The sequence below is a fragment of the Oryctolagus cuniculus genome, chromosome 20 (genome assembly GCF_051225735.1).
Source record: "Oryctolagus cuniculus isolate XC-2025 breed Fujian yellow rabbit chromosome 20, ASM5122573v1, whole genome shotgun sequence".
NCBI classification, from domain to species: domain Eukaryota; kingdom Metazoa; phylum Chordata; class Mammalia; order Lagomorpha; family Leporidae; genus Oryctolagus; species Oryctolagus cuniculus.
Genome location: NC_142886.1, coordinates 24,571,841 through 24,587,017, shown reverse-complemented (window position 1 = coordinate 24,587,017; position 15,177 = coordinate 24,571,841). Strand labels below are relative to the sequence as shown.

General features: G+C 45.2%; 1 protein-coding gene across 6 annotated transcripts in view; it reads right to left on the bottom strand.

Moving 5' to 3' along the window:
• PTGR2 (prostaglandin reductase 2) overlaps positions 1-15,177 on the bottom strand; it is a 34,048-nt gene that overhangs the window by 7,355 nt on the left and 11,516 nt on the right. For all 6 annotated transcript variants that reach the window (XM_008272067.5, XM_070065265.2, XM_089322356.1 and 3 more), the window contains 2 exons: positions 7,093-7,284; positions 391-561 (listed from right to left, as the gene is read on the bottom strand). In XM_008272067.5, the coding sequence (XP_008270289.1) occupies positions 391-561; positions 7,093-7,284 (363 nt within the window). The remainder of the gene's footprint in view (positions 1-390; positions 562-7,092; positions 7,285-15,177) is intronic.

The following is a 15,177-nucleotide window of genomic DNA, read 5'->3' as shown; positions in this document are numbered from 1 at the left end:
GACCATTATTTATAAAACAATGCACTTTATAAAATTTTATCAAAATATTTACTGTATTTCTAGAACCAAAAGAGTGCTTTTGACGACATTTCTTTAAAATGTGAGTTGTGTGTTTTAATTCAGGAAATTCCAAACAGGTTCTCCACGATTCTCTTCCTTATAAGCAATGAGCACGATGCTCCAACACTTACCACATTTTTGACTAACAGAGATTGAGACACAAAAATCTACATTTTTATATTGTTATTAATAGAGTCTAAGTAGGTAATAACATTTCGGGTAGAAATGTGTGAAATAATTGTAAATTCAATTTTGCATTTTAAATTATACACATGTATCCAGAGATTCAATTATGACTACTTTAAAAACACAAAGTCTCAGAAGGTTTACCTGCCCAGCCAAAGATCCACAGGCTCCTGCAGCCCCACTGACAACCATGGTCTGATTAGATCCAGCAGATATATGACCTTTTTCCTGTATTCCAATCAAGGAAGTTAAACCGGGCATACCTATAGCTCCAAGAAAATAGGAAAGGTGTCCATCTGCCAGCTGTGGGACTACCTAAAATAAAATACAAACCATTTAAAATAAGACTAGGAATTCCCTTCTTAACACAACAAGGTGAAGTCTCTGTGTCTCTGTCTGTCTGTCTTCCTCTCTCGGAGGCGTGGGGAGGTGGAGGCTGTGTGGGAGCCACAAGAAGAGGCCTCAGCAGAGCTCAGATTTTCCAGCTCCTTGATCTTGGGCCTCCAGCGTCTACCACTGTGTCGTGTACCCCTGTGTCGTTTAAACCACCCCGCCTGCAGTGCGTTGTTAGGGCAGCCCAAGCAGACGAATAAACAACTCAGTAGTGTCACTAGGACAGTAAACCATTCTTTGGTTTTATTAAAATTCTGTCATTTATTTGTAAAGAGTTAAAAAAGACTATTATTTCCTTTTATATTAAAAACAAACTTTCAAAAATAATTCCCAAATAAAAAAACTAATTATCCTTTTTTTTTAAAAGATTTATTTTATTTTTTTGAAAGAGTTACACATATAGGTAGAGACAGAGAAAGAGACAGAGAGGTCTTCTATCCACTGGTTCACTCCCCAAATGACCACAACAACCGGAGCTGAACTGATCCAGAGCCAGGAGCCAGGAGCTTTTTCTGGGTCTCCCACATGGGTAGAGGGGCTCAAGGACTTGGGCCATCCTCTGATGCTTTCCCAGGAGCATTAGCAGGGAGCTGGATAGGAAGAGGAGCAGCTGGGACTCGAACCGCTGCCCATACGGGATGAAGGTGCTGCAGGCCAGGGTTTTACCCCAGTGCACCACAGTGCCAGCCCCTAAATATCCCTTTGTTGTGATGCCTCAACTATATCAACATAGAGGAAATGCTTAGTAAGAAAAAACACTAGGCAGAGAAGATTTATTTTTTATAATTTTTTCCCACTTTATTTGAAAGGCACAGAAAGAGACAGACAGAGATCTTTTATCCTCTGGTATAACTCCCCAGGTGTGTGCAAGAGCCAGGGCTGGGTCAGGCCAAAGCCAGGACTCAGGAACTCAGTCATGGTCTCCCAAGCAGGTGGCAGGAACTCAAGTACCTCAGTTTTTAAATCTTTGAGCAATTCCAAAGTAACATTTAGCTATAAAAATCAGGACAAACCCTAGCAGTTCTCACTAATGATGCTTAAAATGTACCGTAGAAATTTAAGGAAGGTATGATACAATTGTTTATAGTTTAATTACAGAATAACATAAGGTCTCTTTCAATTTAGTATTTCACTGTTATATGCTTTCTAGGCCCTATCAATAATCAATGATAACGGTTCAGGCATTTGGTCTAGTTGTTAAGATACCTGTATCCCACGTCAAAGTACCTGGGTTTGATACCAGGCTCGAGCTCCTGACTCAAGCTTCCTGCTAATGTGGACCCCGAGAGGCAGCAGCGATGGGTTAAAGAACTGGGCTCCTACCACCCACATGAGAGACCTAGTTTGAGTTCCAAGCCCTCAGCTTCAGCCCCAACCCAGCCCTGGCCATTGCAGGTATTTGGGTAGTAGGCCAACAAATGGGAGCATTCTCAATCTCTCAATCTCTCTCTCTCTCTGCTTTTCAAATAAATAAATAAAATGAAAATTTTAAGAATGAACTATATTGCTCTTAATTTTTCTGTGTCTGTTTTCTTACTTGTGAAGTTAGAGACGGTTTGTTTGTTTGTTTGTTTGACAGGCAGAGTTATAGACAGTGAGAGAGAGACAGAGAGAAAGGTCTTCCTTCTGTTGGTTCACTCCCCTAATGGTTGCCACGGCCGGCACTGCACCGATCCGAAGCCAGGAGCCAGGTGCTTCCTCCTGGTCTCCCATGTGAGTGCAGGGACCCATGCACTTGGGCCATCCTCCACTGCCCTCCCGGGCCACAGCAGAGAGCTGGACTGGAAGAGGAGCAACCGGGACTAGAACCTGGGGTGCCAGTGCCGAAGGCGGAGGATTAGCCAAGTGAGACACGGCGCCAGCCAGGGACAGTTGTTTAAAAAAAGTATCTAGAAAGACCCCTTACCATAAAGGTTTTATAACTTTTTCTTAAGGTATGAACAATTATGGTAAAAATTTAATAAATCACTGAAAGTGATCAAGATCAACCACCTTGGGGCTGCTGCCACCTGCAGTGCTGGCATCCCATATGAGCACTAGTTCAAGTCCTGGCTGTTCCACTTCCAATCCAGCTCCCTGTTAATGGCCTGGGAAAAGCAGCAGAGTGTTTGGGTCCCTTCACCCACATGGGAGACCTGAATGAAGCTCTGGCTCCTGACTTCGGCCTGGCTGAGCCCTAGCCATTGAGGCTATCTGGAGAGTGAAACAGTGGATGGAAGATTCTCTCTCTGTGTGTGTGTGTGTGTGTGTGTGTGTGTGTGTGTCTCCCTCTGTCTCTGTAACTTTGCCTTTCAAAGAAATAAAATATTTTTTAAAAAATCAACCACCTTAATTTGTTTTGTGGTTCAACTGCCACAAAAAAAATAAATGGCAGTTTGCAAGTAGTAGCTGTAAATGGCCTCTCAGTTCATTCAAGTATTTAATGCACAGGAAGGTGTACAGGGTGAATATCTGCTGGATGTAACAGTTGTTGATTAGTGAAGCCTGTATAAAAACCCATGAGGGGCCGGCGCTGTGCTGCAGTGGGCTAAGCCTCCCCCTATGTCACCAGCATCCTACATGGGTGCTGGTTCATGTCCTGGCTGCTCCATTTCTAATCCAGCTCCCTGCTGATGGCTAGCAAAGCAGTAGAAGATGACTCAAGTGCTTGGGTCCCTGTACTCACGTGGGAGACCCAAAAGAAGCTCCTGGCTCCTGGTTTTGGATAGGCTTGCTCCGGCTATTGCAGCCATTTGGGGAGTGAATCAGCAGATGGAAGACCTCTCTCTCTCTCTCCATCTCTGTAACTCTATGTCTCAAATAAATAAAATCTTTAAAAAAAGAAAAAAAAAAGCTACCATGAGATGAGTTTGTCTTCACCAAACACCGTTGCTCTGTGCTCTTCCTGAATTCCTCTTCTGCTTCTCTGACACCTGTTCCCAAGCATCCTCAGCTTTGTCCCCTCTGCTAAGTCTCCCATCCTGCTCTCTGAGGAAGACACTGCCTCCACCCTCCATAGCACAGTCGGCACACCACAGATGCTCTCCTCCCACGCCGTCCAGCTGGAGGTCCTACAGTTCAGCTCAGTTCTGACACTCTGTAGCTGGAGTTAGCTTAGTTGCCAGGATCCACAGGCTCAGGGACACAAGACCACACCCGCTTCAGATGCCAGGGCAAGGCTGGACCTCCTAGATTTCTGACAAACTGGCTATAAACCTACAGTCCCCCACAACCCCTTCCTCGGGTTTGATGATGTACTGGAATAGCTCACAGAACCCGGAAAACACTTCACTTATGTCCGTTAGTTTATTATAAAAGGCTACAGATGAAGAGGCACAGGAAGTGAGGTTCAGCATGGTCCCAAATACAGGGGCCTTGTCCCCGTGGAGTTGGGGCTCCCCAGCCTGCCAGCACATGAATGTGCTCACTGACCCAGAAGCTCATCAAATCTCGCTGTGTATGAGCTTGGGTAGGGCTTAATCTCGAACTTTCCTCCAATCACTTGGTCTTTCTGCTGACCAACCCCATCCTCAGGCTATGTTAAAAGGCCCCACTCAGGTCACCTCATTAATATAAACTCTGTACTACATGACGGAAATCAGCTCACGATAAACAGTAAGACTTTTCTATGACTCAAGAAACCCCACGGGTTTTAAGAACTCTGGCCAGGAACTGAGGTCAAAGACCAACTACACTTATAGCAGAGGCACAGTGACAGGCAAAACCACAGCCACTGACTATTCTGCTTTCACTTCCTGCTAAGAAATTTCTAGATAAATCTATCTTACTGGAACCATTAACTTAACAAATAATTGTGTAACATTTTCCACATATAATTTGTATCTTTTTTGTTTTGTTTTGTTTTTTGACAGGCAGAGTGGACAGTGAGAGAGAGACAGACAGAGAGAAAGGTCTTCCTTTTCCATTGGTTCACTCCCCAATGGCCGCTCCAGTAGCACACTGCAGTGGGCGCGCCATGCCAATCTGAAGCCAGGAGCCAGGTGCTTCTCCTGGTCTCCCATGGGGTGCAGGGCCCAAGCACTTGGGCCATCCTCCACTGCACTCCCTGGCCACAGCAGAGAGCTGGCCTGGAAGAGGAGCAACCGGGACAGAATCTGGTGCCCCAACCGGGCTCTCCAAAACGAAGTTACTCTGGAATATCAAGGGATTGCAATCTGGGATGTGCCTGCCACGGGGGACCAGCGAGTATCCAGGGAGGCAAAGGCAGGCCCCGTGAGGCAGGTGGCAGTCGTTGCTGTGTGGTAATTACCCTTCATTGTAACAAGGGTGGCTTCAGTCCACTGCCGCAGCAGGCAGATGCTGGGCAGGGAAACTTTTGTAAGGCTGTAGTGGCCTTGTGCAAGGTTGTGGTTTTCAGAGATCCTGGCACTAGTACTTATCATAGGTATGTATCCTCGTCTCAAGTCTGTTAGGGTTTGACCTAAGTGACTTCATTTTGATACGAGGAACTTTCACAAACTAATTTAAGAATTTGTTATAGGGGCCGGCATTGTGGCACAGCAGGTTAAACCACTGCTTATGACACCAGCATCCCATATGAAAATGCTGGTTTAAATCCCAGTTAGTCTGCTTCAGATCCTGCTCCTTGCTAGTAGAAGCAGAAGAGGATGGCACAAGTACGTGGGCTCCTGCCAGCCACGTGGGAGATCTGGATGGAGTTCTAGGCTCCTGGGTTCAGCCTGGCCCAGCACTGGCTGTTGAAGCCATTTAGGAAGTGAACCAGCAGATGGAAGATCTCTCTCCCTGTCACTCTGCCTTTCAAATTAAGAAATAACTCTTTTTTTTTGACAGGCAGAGTGGACAGTGAGAGAGAGAGACAGAGAAAAAGGTCTTCCTTTGCCGTTGGTTCACCCTCCAATGGCCGCCGCAGCCGGCGCGCTGCAGCCGGCGCACCGCGCTGATCCGATTGCAGGAGCCAGGTACTTCTCCTGGTCTCCCATGGGGTGCAGGGCCCAAGTACTTGGGCCATCCTCCACTGCACTCCCTGGCCACAACAGAGGGCTGGCCTGGAAGAGGGGCAACCGGGACAGAATCCGGTGCCCCGACCGGGACTAGAACCCGGTGTGCTGGCGCCGCTAGGTGGAGGATTAGCCTAGTGAGCCGCGACGCCGGCCAAGAAATAATTCTTTTAAAAAGACAAAGAATTTTCATTATAATAAAAATACCAAAATTTTCTATAAAACTTTAGTTTTATTTAATTTTTACATCTATATGTGAAAGAGTTATTCTTTTCATTTTGAGGAAACTGAGGGACAGATACATAAAATAATTTCCTTAATGGCACATCAATTAGGCTCAGTTTCATTAAGAGGATTTTTTTTTTATGAGTGAAAAGAGATAAATAGAGGCTGGCACTGTGGCACAGCAGGTTAAAGCCCCAGCCCGCAATGTGGGCACCACTGGCATCCTAAATGGGTACCAGTTTGAGTCCTGGCTGCTCCACATCCAATCCAGCTCCCTGTTAATGTGCTTGGGAAAGCAGCAGAAGATGGCCCAAGTCCTTGGGCCCCTGCACCCATGTGGGAGATCTGGAAGAAGCTTCTGGCTCCTGGTTTCAGATCGGCTCAGCTCCATTTACAGCCATTTGGGGAATGAAACAGCGGATGGAAGACCTTTCTCTTTGTCTTTCCCTCTCTGTAACTCTGTCTTTCAAATAAATAAAATAAATCTTAAAAAAAAAAAAAAAAACACAGATGAATGGAGCGGGTGTTTGGTATAGCAATTAAAATGCTGCTTCTGACAACCACATCTTATATCAGAGTGCCTGTGTTTGAGTCCTGCCTCTGCTTCCCATCCAGCTTCCTGCTAAGGTGCACCAGGAGGCAGCAAGATGGTGGCCCATGTACGTGGGTCCCTGCCATGCCACGCACATGGGAAACCTAGACTGAGTTCTGGGCTCCTGGCTCCAGCCTGGCTCAGCTCTGGCTATTGAGGGCATTTGAATGGGTAGATGAAAGATCTCTTTCTGTGTCTGTCTCTGTCTCTCTGCTGTTCAAATAAAATGTAAAAAAAAATAGTTACATATTGGTAGTTTCACAGGATTCAACCTAAGGGTGGAAACTAAACTCAGGATTTCTGACATGAGACAGAATTTCAAGCACAAAGCAAATTTCCAAATTTCCTTCTCAGGATATCTGAAAACATAATTATAGGGGACTTCCAGTTCTTAGTACAAAACTTTTTTTCTTTAGTGCAATATAAAACATTTTTAATGCTATAGCTCAAGCTTTATATATATAATTTGAAAGACACAAATGCACAGTGACGACATTCGCTGGCAATCCAGCAGGTGTTACAGCTACTGTCAAGGGTGGAGAAGGAACAAAGGCTTTCCACACTTTGGCAACTAGCTAAAAAAACTATGCTTCTATTCTTTCTCTGATAACAAACAGAACAGAATGCTAAATGTACAAAGTGAGAACTCAGAGAGAAGAAAAAATTAACATACATCACCTTTTCAAGGCTATTTCCATCCAGAATAACCTTGGTTTGCCAGGGCCAATAGAAAGAAGTCACAAAATCACCTTGCGTCAAATCTTTGTGTTTGCTTTCTTCTATAATTCCAACACCTCCACCATCAACTACTTGAGACAACTGCCAAGGTGTGATATAATCAGTACCAGTGTCTTCATTCATTCTACAACGCTAAAAACAAAAAAAAAGAGGTAATTTTATCAGATAATATTGAATCAGTTACTAATATACTCAGTGATTAAAAGTATATAATAAGTAATGTTAATTAAAAATAAAATTTTTTAATTTCTTTGTTTCAGATATTTTTTATTCTAAAAAAAAAAAGCATCTCTTTTCTAACAAGTAAAGAAGTACAATTAAAAAAGAACTTAAGCATGTTCTAAAGGGGCCCAGTGTTGTGGTATTGCAGGTAAAGCCACCATCTGCAATGCTGGCATCCCACATGGGCAATGGTTCAAATCCCGGCTGCTCCACTTCTGATCCAGCTCCCTACTAATGGCCTGGGGAAAAGCAGCAGAAGATGGCCCATGTGGGGAGATCGGATGAAGCTCCTGGCTCCTGTCTTCAGCCTGGCTGAGTCCTGGCCATTGCAGCCACTCAGGGAGGGAACCAGTGGATAGAAGATCTCTGTCTCTGTCTCTGTCACTGTCTCTTCCTCCCTCTGTAACTGACTTTCAAATAAATAAATACATCCTTAAAAAAAAAGTCTGTTCTAGTTCTAAAATTAGATTGTGGCAATCCCAAAAACACAGAACTGACGTAAAGCAGACTCACAGACCAATGGAACTGAACAGAAAACCCAGAAATAAATCCACACATTTAGTCAACTGATTTTTGACAAAGATGCCAAGAACACGCAACGGAGAAAGGATAGTCTGTTCAATAAGTGGTGCTGGGAAAACCGGATATTCTCATGTAGAGGAATGAAACAAGATCTCTACCTCTCACCATGCACAAAAATCAACTCAAAGTGGATCAAAGACCTAAATATAAGACCTAAAATTATGAAACAATCAGAAGAAAACGCAGGAAAAATACTTTCAAGGCACTGGCATAGGGGCCAGTGCTGTGACACAGTGGGTTAGCCATACCCTGCGATGCCAGTTTGAGTCCCAGTAGCTTGCGACTAATGCACACACGAAGGCAGTGGAAGATGCCCCAAGTCCTTGGGACCCTGCCACCTACATGGGAGACCCAAACGGAGTTCCTTGCTCCTGTCTTCAGCCTGGCCCACCTTTGCCTGTTGCAGCCATCTGGGGAGTGAACCAGCAAATGGAAGATCTCTTGCTCTGTGTCTCCTCTCTATCACACTACCTTTCAAACAAATAAAAATAAATCTTTAAAAAAACACACATCAGTATAGGGAAAGATTTTCTTGAATAAGGCCCCAAATGCAATGGCAACAAAAGTAAAAATAAAAAATGGGATTATATCAAACTAAGAGTTCCTGCACAGCACAGTGAAGAGACAACCTGCAGAACAGAAAAAAATATTTGTAAACTATTCATCTGACAATGATTCATATCCAGAACATACAAGGAACTAAAAAGAGTCAAATAATCTAGAAACTTACTTCAACATAATAAAGACTATCTATGACTAGTCCACAGCCAATATCATATCAAAGAGGGAAAAGTTGAAGCATTTTCTCTTTCCTCTAAGATCCGCAACCAGACAAGGAGGGCCCTCTCCCTGTTCTTATTCAATATAGTACTAGAAGCTTTAGCTAGAAGAACTAGTCAAGAGAAAGAAATAAAGGCATATAAATACAAACAGAAATTTAAATAGAAAGTCAAATAATCCCAGCTTGCAGATGACATGATTCTCTACATAGAGAAACCAAGAGGCTCTACCAACAGGCTATCAGAACAAACAGGTGAGCATCTCCCTGAGCAGTTGGAATGCTGCGTGGAAGGCCCACGTCCCAGAGCAGAGCATCTGGGATCAGGTTCCGGCTCTGCTCACTACTGATGTGCACATCGAGTGGCTGGGTCCCTGTCACCGCTGTGGAAGCCCTGGATTGTGTTCTTGGTTCCCAGCTCTGCATGCTCTATGCCCAGTGACTGCGGGCGTCAGGGAGTGAGCCAGCAGATGACAGCCCTCTGTCTATTCTCCATGTCTCCATCTCCCTCTCTCTCTGCCTCAAAAATAAGTAAAATAATAGTGATTTTTAAGAAGAAACCTGAGGGGCTGGCACTGTGGCATAGTAGGTTAAGCCTCCGCCTGTGCACCAGCATCCCATATGGGCACCAGTTCATGTCCCGGCTGCTCCTCTTCCAATTCAGCTCCCTGCTGATGGCCTGGGAAAGCAGTAGAAGATGGCCCAAGTGCTTGGGCCCCTGCATCCATGTGGGAGACCCAGAAGAATCTGCTGGCTCCTTGCTTCAGATCAGCCCAGCTCCAGCCATTGTGGCCATTTGGGGAGTGAACCAGCAGATGGAAAACCCCTCTCTCTCTGTCTCTCCCTCTCTCTGTAGCTCTATCTCTCAAATAAATAAATATTTTTTTAAACATTTAATTTTTATTTATTTATTTTTTATTTGTCAGGTAGAGTTATAGACAGAGAGAGAGAGACAAACAGAAAAGTCTTCCTTCCTTGGTTTACCCCCCAAATGGCTGCTACGGCCGGCGTTGCACTGATCCGAAGCCAGGAGCCAGCTGCTTCTCCTGGTCTCCCATGTGAGTACAGGGCCCAAGCACCTGGGCCATCCTCCACTGCCCTCCCAGGCCACAGCAGAGAGCTGGACTGGAAGAGGAGCAACTGGGACTAGAACCCGGCGCCCAGATGGGATGCCTGCGCTGCAGGCGGAGTATTAACCAGGTGAGCCAGGCAGAGTGGACAGTGAGAGAGAGAGGAGAGAGAAAGGTCTTTCTTTGCCGTTGGTTCACCCTCCAATGGCCGCCGCGCTGCGGCCGGCGCACCGCGCTGATCTGATGACAGGAACCAGGTATTTCTCCTGGTCTCCCATGGGGTGCAGGGCCCAAGCACCCAGGCCATCCTCCACTGCACTCCCGGGCCACAGCAGAGAGCTGGCCTGGAAGAGGGGCAACCAGGACAGAATCCAGCACCCCGACCAGGACTAGAACCCGGTGTGCCGGCGCCACAAGGCGGAGGATTAGCCTAGTGAGCCATGGCGCCGGCTTCATAAATAAATATTTTTTTAAAAATTAGAAGAAACCTGAGGGGCACAAAAGATTAAGCCTCTACAGTGCCAGCATCCCATATGGGCGCTGGCTCAAGACCCAGCTGTTCTACTTCCAATCCAGCTCCCTGCTAATATGCCTGGGAGAGTAACAGAAGATGGCCAAGCGTCTGGGCGCTGCACCCATATGGGAGACAGGGAAGTAGCTCCTGGCTCCTGGCTTCAGCCTGGCCCAGCTTTGGCCATTGCAGCCATTTGGGGAGTGAACGAGCAGATGGAAGCTCTCTCTCTCTCTACCTTTTAAATAAATAAATATTAAAAAGAAGAAGAAACCTGCTGAATTCAGTAAAGCTGTAGCTGTGAAATCAAAGCATAAAAGTCAGTATTATTTTGATATATCAACAATGAACTCAGAAATTATAAAGCAATACCAGATTTCTTTTTAAAAAAAAAAAAAACAGTAGCCACTTTATTTGGTTCACACGTCAGTGTGTTAACAGAGTTTTTTTTTTTTTTTTTTTTAAGATTTATTTATTTATTTGAAAATCAGAATTACACAGAGGGAGAAGGAGAGGCAGAGAGAGAGAGGTCTTGCATCCACTGGTTCACTCCCCAGTTGGCCACAATGGCCAGAGCTGCACCGATCGAAAGCCAGGAACCTACTTTCTTTTCAAAGTGGGCATAAGTCTTTTTTTAAAAGATTTTTTTTTATTTGAAAGAGTTACACAGAGAGAGGAGAGGCAGAGAGAGAGAGCAAGAGAGAGGTCTTCCACCCAATGGTTCACTCCCCAATCGGCTGTAATGGCTGCAGCTGCGCTGATCCAGAGCCAGGAACTTCCTCTGGGTCTTCCCATGTGGGTGCAGGGTCCAAGGACTTGGGCCATCTTCTATTGCTATCTCAGGCCATAGCAGAGAGCTTGATCGGAAGCGGAACAGCCGGGGCTCGAACTGACACCCATATGGGATGCCGGCACTGCAGGCAGCAGCTTTACCCGCTACACCACAGCACCAGCCCCAATACCAGATTTCAAACTCACTACTGGGCTATTGTAACCAAAACAACTTGGCATTAGCATAAAAACATAAAGACCAATGGAACATAACAGAGATTCTAAAAATGAATCCAGGTGTCTATAGCCAACTAATCTTTGCCAATGATGCCAAAAACATACACTGGGGAAATGACAGCATCTTTGATAAACAGTGCTGAGAAAACTGGATATTCATAAACAGAAGACTGAAACAAGACCTCTCCCCATCCCTCACTCTATATAAAAATCAACTCAAAATGGATCAAAGATCTAAACCTGAAATATGAAACTACTAGAAGAAAACATAGGAGAAACACTTCAACACATGAGTATAGGCAACTACTTTTTGGATAAGTTCTTGAAAGCAACAATAAACAAACAGTATTACAACTAAGAAGATTCTGCACAGCAAATAATAGAATATACAGCCAACTGAAAAAGAGAAAATACTTGCAAACTATTCATCTGACAGAAGATTAATATCCAGAATTTATAAGCAATTCAAAAAACTCAACAAGGGACAGGCATTGTGGTGCTGCAGGTTAAGGCACTGCTTAACATGCCCACATTCCACTGGTTCAAGTCCCAGCTGCTTCACTTCTTGTGTTTTATTTTAATATTTTATTTATTTGAGAGGTAGAGCTACAGACAGAGAGAGGGAGACACAGAGAGAAAGGTCTTCCATCTGCTGGTTCATTCCCTAATGTCAGGAGCTGGGCCGATCTGAAGCCAGGAGCCAGGAGCTTTTTCTGGGTCTTCCACGTGGGCACAGGGACCCAAGCTCTTGGGCCATCTTCCATGGATTTCCCAGGACATCAGCAAGGAGCTGGACCAGAAGAGGAGCAGCCGAGACACAAACAGACACCCATATGGGATGCTGGCGCCACAGGCAGAGGCTTAGCCCACTGTGCCACAGTGCCAGCCCCCTGCTTCACTTCTGATCCAGTGTCTGCTGATATGCCTGGGAAAGCAGCAGATGATGGCCCAAGTACATGGATCATTGCCATCCATGTGAGAGACCCCCCTGGAGTTCTGGGCTCCTGGCTTAAACCTGGCCCAACTCTGGCTGTTGTGGGCATTTGGGAAGTGAACCAGTGGATCTCTCTTCCTCTCTCTGCCTCTCCCTTGTATCTCCACTTGTCAAATAAATAAATAAATCCTTGCCAAAAAAGAAGAAAAAGGAAAAGGTAATATGCCCTGTCAGGTGAGGATACAGAGCAGGAAGCAAGGCAGGGTAAAGTGAGGCTAGACCAGCAAACGGGCCAGACTATGTGGCATCTTCAGCTGTTATTCTCAATTCCAAACCAGGTAAGAAGCCATCAAATTATTTTTAAGCAAGGCAGCATGATTAGTTGCTGTTATAAAAAGATCACTCTGTGGGGTCAGCATTGTGGCACAGTGGGTAAAGTCGCTGCCTGCAAAACCAGCATCTTGTATGGGCACTGGTTCAAGTCCCAGCTGTTCCACTTCTGATCCAGCTCCCTGCTAATTCCCCTGGAAAAGCAGCGGAAAATGGCCCACGTGATTGGGCCCCTACACCCACATGGGAGACCCGGAAGAAGCTCCTGGCTTTGACCTGGCCCAGCCCTGGCCACTGCAGTCATCTAGGGAGTGATTAAGCAGATGGAAGATCTCCCTTTCTGTCTCTCTCCCTCTGTAATTCTGACTTTCAAATGAATAATAAGAAATAAGAAATCTTGGGGCCAATACTGTGACGTATTAGGTTAAGCATCTGCCTACAATGCTGGAATCCCATATGGCTACTGGTTCAAGTCCTAGCTGCTCCATTTCCAATCCAGCTCCCTGCTGATGGCCTGAGAAAGCAGTAGAAGGTGGCCCAAGTGCTTGGGCCCCTGCACCTGCCTGGGAGACCCAGAAGAAACTCCTGGCTCCTAGCTTCAGATCAGCGCAGCTCCTGCCATTGTGGCCATGTGGAGAGTGAAGCAGCAGATGGAAGACCTTACTCTCTTGTCTCTCCCTCTCTCTGTCTGTATGCCTCTCAATTAAATAAAAATAAATCTTTTTTATTTTTAAAGAAATCTCTAAAAAAAATCACTCTGGTTGCAGTGGAAAACATTTAAAGGGGCAAAGAGTGCATGCAAAGGTATCCCATAAGGCAAGAAATAAACTCAGACTAGGTAAACATGCTTGAAGTAACTGAGAGGTGGACAGAATTGAGAAGCACTCAGGAGGTGGGACACAGAGGACCTGGGGACTGATGGAATACGGAGAACAAGAGACAAAATGCTCCAGCAGGACTGTGCCTCCCAGCATGAAATGAGAGGTGGATGAAACCACCTTACCTCCCTGGAAGACAAACAGGTTCTTTTGGTTTGGGTTTTGCTTTGAGGTTGGGAGCGTTTGAACTAGAGATCAGGAATTCTCTCATGTCACAATCCTAGTTGTTTCATCATTTTCTACCTCTAAAATCTTTGGGCCACGAATTTCTCTCATTGTAAGGCCCTTTGAAGAAATTCTTCAGAACAGGAAGTCTGTTCCCACTCAAAGATTTCCAAGAAGAATACACCCTTTTCATTCTGCTCTTTTAAAATGCTTTTAATCTTGAACCCTGGCTTTATTTTGCTAAATTTTGCTTTGAATTGATTTTGTGTTATCCTGAACTTAAGCAAAAGTAATTATACTTTGTTTATTACAACATATGTAATCCTTAGATGATCTGAATCACATGTTCATACTAGGAAGTATAAAAGTCTTAAGTAATCCAGAGCAGTCGCCTCCAAGAACTGACTTTGAACACTCAAGATTTCACTGTAATTTTTAAAAGATTATTTAGTTATTCAAAAGACAGAATGACAGAGAGAGAGAGAGAGAGAGAGAGAGAGAGAGAGAGAGAGATCTTCCATTCACGGGTTCTCTCCCCAAATGCCCACATAGCCAAGGCTGGGCCAAGTAGAAGCCAGGAACCAGGAACTTCATCTAGGTCTACCACACGGGTGGCAGGGACCCAAGTACTTAGGCCATTATTTGCTGCTTTTCCAGGACAATTAGCAAGAAACTGAACTGGATTCAAAGTAGCCGGGACTTGAATTTGCACTCTGATACAGGATGCTGGTGCTGCAAGCAGCAGCTTAACCCATGCACCACAACACTGACCTCTGACTCATTTTTCTCCTGGATTCCTGACAAGTATTCTCCACATGTGATGTGTTTAGCATAGGTAGCATGATGTCACTGAAAGGGCAGGAAATCGATGACTTATTTTACCCCTCTGTTTCCACTTGAAAATTTATATATTTAGAATGTTCTAGACCATACACCACCTCATTTTTGTTATCCCTGGAAAGAATTTTTTTTGTTTTGACAGGCAGAGTTAGACACTGAGAGAGAGAGACAGAGAGGTCTTCCTTCTGTAGGTTCACTCCCCAAATGGCTGCTACAGCCGGCGCGATGCACCAATCCGAAGCCAGGAGCCTGGTGCTTCCTCCTGGTCTCCCATACGGGTGCAGAGCCCAAGCACTTGGGCCATCCTCCACTGCACTCCCGGGCCACAGCAGAGAGCTGGCCTGGAAGAGGGGCAACCGGGACAGAATCCGGCGCCCCAACCAGGACTAGAACCTGGAGTGCTGGCGCCGCAGGTGGAGGATTAGCCTAGTGAGCTGCGGCGCCAGCCATCTGGAAAGAATTTTGAATGAAGTCATTGCTATAGTCTGGATATTCATCCCCCTCAAAGCTCATGTTGAAACTTAATCCCCAATTCATATGTCAGTGGGGGTCAGAGGAGTGGTGTTGAGAGCTTTGGGAAGGTAGCTGGGATTAGATAGGTCATGAAAGTTGGGGCCTCATGACTGCAGTAGTGGCTTTTTTTTTTTTTTTAAAGATCTATTTATTCATTTGAAAGTCAGAGAGAAAAGAGAGAGACAGACTGGTCT